Consider the following 6,000-nt stretch of genomic DNA (forward strand, 5'->3'; position numbering starts at 1 on the left):
ATGGCTCTATCTTTATTCCCCTAGAAAGAATGAACTGCTCCTTCAATCTACTGACTGCTTGAACCAAGGTAGAAAGAAGGGGATAAGAAAGGTGGCCCATAGCTGCCCCTGTGTAATTCCAACATGACACAACCTAACAGCCTGATAGTTTACAATTCTTGTGAAAAGCTCTACGCTTTCACTGGGTATCACGCCCCCTACACATGGTGGTTGATGGGAAAAGGCAGATGTGTTCAGTCAAAATCATTACCCTCCCCCTACTTAAGTGTTTGGGTTGAAAATATTTAATAAATTTAAATAAAACCTTTACAAGTGTAAACAAATAGGAGCTTGCAGCTACTCCCTTTACCTGCCTCAGACCTACAACCAGTTTCCCACCTGGTTATGGTGCTGAAGGCTGTCTCACCATCATAGCACTCAGAGACTGAACATCCACAAAAGGAGGCAGAAGGCAGAGATTCGCAAATGCCTTGGTATGGAAAAGCAGGAACTTGTGTTGCTTCGGCTGTTCTTTGACTGTGCAGCTCAGAGACTTGACCGAGAGCCTGTTCTCTGATCCGCATCACGGAGTGTCCGACTTCCCACGGTGGAACTAGGAACACACAAAACCAGAGAGCTTGGCCCTGGCCTTACACTGAAGTGAAGGTTTGAGTTAAGTACAGATGAGTACAGTAGGAAACAATTATGGTAGCAGTACCTAAGATACAAGTCCTGACCTTTCTTAACTCTGCGAACGCTGATCCAAAGGCAGGTTTGACCTGGGTTCTCTCCCTGATCCACTGCGGCAGTTTGTTAAAGATGGCAGGGCGTGCGTACCTGTGGTCCAGGAGCAGGATGCTTGCAAAGTCCTTCTGATGGCGAATAGCTCTGCCTGTACAGAGTGTACAACCATGTTAAAATGGCCCAACTCAAGTGTTTGTCCTCAGGCAAGGAAGCTCATGTTCCTGTCATCCGTACTTAGACTGATGGGTAATGCGTCCTTTTTCCCACCCTCTTACTTCAGTGCAGTCACATTTCGTGTCCCCCAGACTGTCCGAGGAAGGATGAATTACCTATTGACTGGTTTACTGCCTTCATGCACAGGTTTTCAATCAGCTCTCTGCTAGGTGCCTGGCCAGCAGCTCTGGGCTGGAAAGGAGAAATAGGTAAGACTGAACACGAGGCAGATGTAAATCAAACTCGGGAGTCTTAGTGAGAGCGAGGCAAATGCTTTTACCCCTGCAGAGCGAGTGGGTGGCCAAGCAGACCCCAAGCTGAGAGTGAGCAGGGACAGGAGAAAGGTTGCAGTCAGAAAACTATGTTGAGCATTTGCAAAGAGCCAACCCAAGGTGTCCTTGAGGCAGAAAACTTGTCCCCAGCTGCCCGGGAACAGCATCTCCAAAACCCAAGTGAGCCAAGAGGAGAAGTGATCCTGGCAAGCAGCTTCTACCACCTCCTCTGGGGTGATGGGACTTTGCTCCCCTTGGAACTCAGTGTTCCCAGGGAGCCCCAGAGGTGGTTCCCTCTACTGAGCATCTTCCCTGTTCAGGGCCACCTGTAGGCATGCAGCACGGAGAAGGCTGTGCTCTCGATACCACACAGCTTGGGAAATGAGGGCAAGCTCAAAGAAAAAAAACAAAAAAACCAAAAAAAAATCTTTGAAGGCAGCCCTGGGACTCATGCACTGGGAGGGAAGTTAATACTGAAAAGCCGAAGTGAAAGAGGCAGAGGTGTAAGCATCTCTGTTACCATTGTTTTGTCAAGCCAAGTCATTTTTTCCTGGAGCTCTGGAGATTTAATGTTGGGGTAAGGCATTCCCACCATAATCACACACCTGCAAGGGGCAAGGGAGGACGGCATTATTCTTAATGTCTCATCCTAGAGCACTTTGCCAATAGACTGATAAATTAGAGGTCACTGCACCCCTGAAAGGCAGCCAGCCCTGAAAACCAAAGGCAGCAATAAAGCACAGCAGTCTGACAAGCACGTTCTGAACGGAAAGCTGCAGTGGGATTCAGGGAGCCAGAACAAGGGATTATCTAGCACAGCAAGCCTAACCGCGTTACTCGCATGAGCAGTACGCTGGACAGGCGGCTTCTACACCACCCAGCAGACTCTGTCCCGTTGGTTTAAGCATCAGCCCAGGCCACGTGCTCCCCAGGATTTGCTATCTATGCAAGTACCGAGGCGTCCAACCCTGCTTGGAGCCACCGCACCACCAGCCCCGTGCCCACCTTCCCAGGAGCAGCCACCTCACCTTCCCAGGTCGTCAGAGAAGTTGATCCCTTCGCTCATTTTGCCTCCAACTACAGAAAGCAGCAGGGCCCCCGTCATCTGTCCTCCTGCCTGGCTGCAGCGCTGCAGGAAAGGGACCAGCAACTTAAACCAGAGTAGGGAAGACTTCTGTGCTTCAGAAACACTCCCACACCTGGGCTAGAGCCTTCTTCCCTTGTTAAAAGCCGCAGTGCCCTCTTTAGCAGCACTCCCATACAGAGCTGGGATGCCAGACTCCCACCAGCCTGCCAGCTCAGCTTACCTTTATGCACTTGGCGTATTCCACCAGCACCTGCTCCACCTGGTTGGCTTTCTTAGGCTCCTGAAAGATCTGTCACAGGCACAATGCCTCAGTTGCAGCAACAGGAAGCAAACAGTTTAAAGCAAGCAAATCGTTTTACTCCCCTGCCATTAAACAGCACATGGAACTAAGATCAGGGAAGGGCAATTCGCCTGAAAAACCAGCACCTTCCCCCCCAACCCTGGAAATGCACCGCTCGCTCACTACAGCCCTTTTAGCCGGCCTGGCAGCTGCTCCAGCCCCTCCAACCCTCAGGCTCATCTAATTCTGCAAGAAGTTAAAAGTCACCTGAGAGCTGAAAGGCAGGAAAGCAATGTGCACCTCTTCCACCTATGAGTAAAATCCAGCAGGGTGAGGAGAGCCCTCCAGCTGCAAGATCTTGGAGGATGGTGACAGGACCAATCAATTCAAATCACCAGTTAATTCCAAGTAATAGCTCCCCTTGCCCCGTGAATAAATTAGTTTTCTGTGCAAAGCATACATAAAGTAATATTTCTTTATGTTATTCTAGCATGCCTAATTAGTTGCTGAAAGCCCCTGATGTTAATTGAGCTGCTTTTTGATAGATGCTGCACCTTGGCCTAGACCACAAGCTGTTTTCCTAGTAAACAAGAGGTGCAACGTCTGTTGTTTCTGTGACAGTAAAGAACCTAAAGGATGTGTTTTCTTTTGGTTAGCGAGAAGTACTATCAATATTACCAGCCAGAATCACTCTTTCAGTAGAAAAATAACTGGCAATTACAAATATATGCCAAGACTATTTAACTTATTAAACAGTAGCTATTTAATCCTCTGATTTAAATTAATTTTCCCTGTGTAATTTATACATAATCTCTGTGATCTCACCACAGCCACCTCAGGAAAGACTTTAACCTTCCTCTGCTATGATATGATCTTGTGTGTGGGCAGCTGAAAGTCACACTTGCTGCACTTCAACCAAATTGCCTTGCTAACACACATCCAATTTGCTGCAGATTGCAAAGGCCAAACAAGAACAAATCAGCATGGAAAGGCAGAGCAAGCCACGCGATTGTGGCACAAAGCCTTGGAGGCACCAGGTAGACCACTGGGACCCTGACAGAACACACCTGAAAGGCACCAGGAGCCACAGCTGTACAAACACCTGGAGAAGCTGAAGCATAATGCTTCCACAACAAAAACCTACAGGCAGATCCACGTGCCAGGATGCCTGCACCAAGGCTGTGAAGTATCTGGGAATGTGCTCTCCTAATCCACATGCCAAGTCATTTAGCTTTTGGTAAACAGAAGTCACAGCCAGGGCATATGTAATTCTTTTTTGCCTGCCCCGCACCGTGAGACAGTCTGACTGCCTGACCTTCAATACCCAAGCTTCAATACTCGTGAGCATCACTGCAAAGATTGTATATTTGCAGTGCTCTCCCCATTTAATGTTTCTCATCATTTCTTCAACAGGAGCCGCCACTGCTAGTCTTTCAGTTCTCCGCTCTGCACTGCCACCAGAAGACCACCACCATTTGTCCTATGAACTGCAGTCTGGTCCCATTCTGCCCAGCCCTTAGTTGTGCTGGTCTGAGCTCAGCTGAGCCTGAGAAAAACAAGTTCCCTATAAGAGTTCAACCTGCACAGCCCCCCAGCCACAGGGGAACAAGCTCGCTGGTTATGGAAAGCAAGGACTGTCTCCCCCCATGGCCAATACACAGACCATGCACTTAAAGAATCTATAGCTGCATTTAATCTAATTTAGATCCCAGCTCAGTGATCAGCCGCCCGGGAAGTATCATTTATTCATTACTGGAGGGATTGGCTAGATAAACATCCGCTGTGCTCTGCTGTGCAGAGTATGAGAACAACTCAGCAAGAGAGGCCTGTAATGCATAGATAATTGTTTGATTTCTGAAACCTCCATTTAAAGTACCAACTGCCCCTGGCTGCACAATTACCTTCTTCTTTGTTGCCAGGCGGGTGAGCAGTCCCGTCTTCTCCCAGTGTGCGTACACTTGCTTCTCATATTCGTAGGAAGGGAAGAAGCACACCACACCCCCTGGGACCACGTTGCACAGGTTGCAAAGGATTCGACCCGTCTCATCCATCTGCAAGAGAGACAAAAACATATTGTAGCTGACAGGTGCTCCAGCTAATGCTGCTCCAATTCTGTGCTCAATCCCAGGATCACACCTCTGCTATGACATGCCTTGGGGGAAGGAAAAATGTGGGAAATGTGCCAGGTCTGAGAGAGCTCTCTAGGGGAGCTGGGAATCGCCAAAAAGCTCTTCCCTGCTCGGCCTCCCCTCCTAATCCAGGGTTTCTGTTACTGCTGTGGAGCAGTGGTCATCCAGGAAAGGAGGGTTTATGTCTGTTGTTGCAGTGGATAGGACCTGTCACACTAGAACCAATGTGGAGAGCTAGCTAGCACATCTAGTGGAGATTCAGTAGGGGCAGAGCAGATCCAGTGTCTGGGCTTGGGTGCTTACTGGCCCACCCAAGGAAGAAGGAAAAATTGCAGAAACATCTGCTGCCGCCCCTATGGTTTGGGCCACACTCTGCAGGGCTGCCAGGCTCCACTGTCACTGAGCCCTTCACGCTGTGAAGTGCTGTCAGAAACCTCCTTCTGACATCCAGCACGCAAATGCAGGATGTCAGCAGAGCCAAACAGGAGTTGTTAGTATTCATTGTCTCCAGTAGCTAACCCTGAGCAAGCAGGTCGAAATCCCTTCTGCTGCTCCTCTTTCCCAATTACTTGGCAACACACCTGCCCCATATCCCATGGATTTCCCCCTGCTATGGCTTTTGATCAGCCCACCTTTGAAACAGAGAGCAGAGCATGCTGTTCTGTGAAACATAAGCATGTGAAGCAAAAAAAGAGATACCAAGGGAGGGACCAAGGGAAAGACTGACCATCTGGGGCAGGTCTCTCGTCTGGTAGGTGAACTCCAGCTGCTGGTTGGCAGGACCACTGCAGAGGATTATGGGCAAAATGTTTTCTGGAGGAATCACATGTCCTGGAGACAAAAACAAGTAGTGAGAGTCAGAGCCACCGCTGCGCGCACAAACCCCGCTAGCTGAAGAGCTTGACCTGCGTGTAAAGTAGAAGGCACCGCTCAGAGCGGAAGGGACCTAGCACCCCTTCACTGCCACGAAAGATGCCACGTTGCTCAAGAGTGCTGACAAAACGACACAGAAGGCAAACTGCAACGCCTGGGTCCTGCAGAGGCAGCTGATGACCCCTCCCTGCCACCCCGGCACACTCACCACAGGAGAACTCCACGACACGTGCGGGATCCACACCAGCACAGGACAGCAGCTGCTCTCGGAAATCAGCTACCTATGGAGCCACGAGCCAAAAGAGAGGTAAGGCACTGGCATCCCAAAAGGCACCACTACATCAGCAACACCGGTACTGCTCCTGGAGCACCAGTGCCGAGGGAGAGCCCGTCAGCTCCGTCCCGGGGGGGTAGCCGGCACGG

At 49.9% G+C, this 6,000-nt stretch overlaps 1 protein-coding gene across 1 annotated transcript in view; it reads right to left on the minus strand.

Moving 5' to 3' along the window:
* Positions 1–241: 241 nt before the first annotated feature.
* Positions 242–6,000, minus strand: part of DDX11 (DEAD/H-box helicase 11) — a 19,982-nt gene continuing 14,223 nt past the window's right edge. Inside the window, 9 exon segments of the mRNA XM_009642724.2 lie at positions 242–592; positions 717–871; positions 1,053–1,128; positions 1,729–1,813; positions 2,237–2,337; positions 2,516–2,584; positions 4,477–4,626; positions 5,432–5,535; positions 5,786–5,858. Of these exon segments, the coding sequence (XP_009641019.1) occupies positions 563–592; positions 717–871; positions 1,053–1,128; positions 1,729–1,813; positions 2,237–2,337; positions 2,516–2,584; positions 4,477–4,626; positions 5,432–5,535; positions 5,786–5,858 (843 nt within the window). The 3' untranslated portion in view covers positions 242–562.

This window comes from Egretta garzetta, unplaced genomic scaffold (assembly GCF_000687185.1).
Source record: "Egretta garzetta isolate BGI_Z169 unplaced genomic scaffold, ASM68718v1 scaffold427, whole genome shotgun sequence".
NCBI classification, from domain to species: domain Eukaryota; kingdom Metazoa; phylum Chordata; class Aves; order Pelecaniformes; family Ardeidae; genus Egretta; species Egretta garzetta.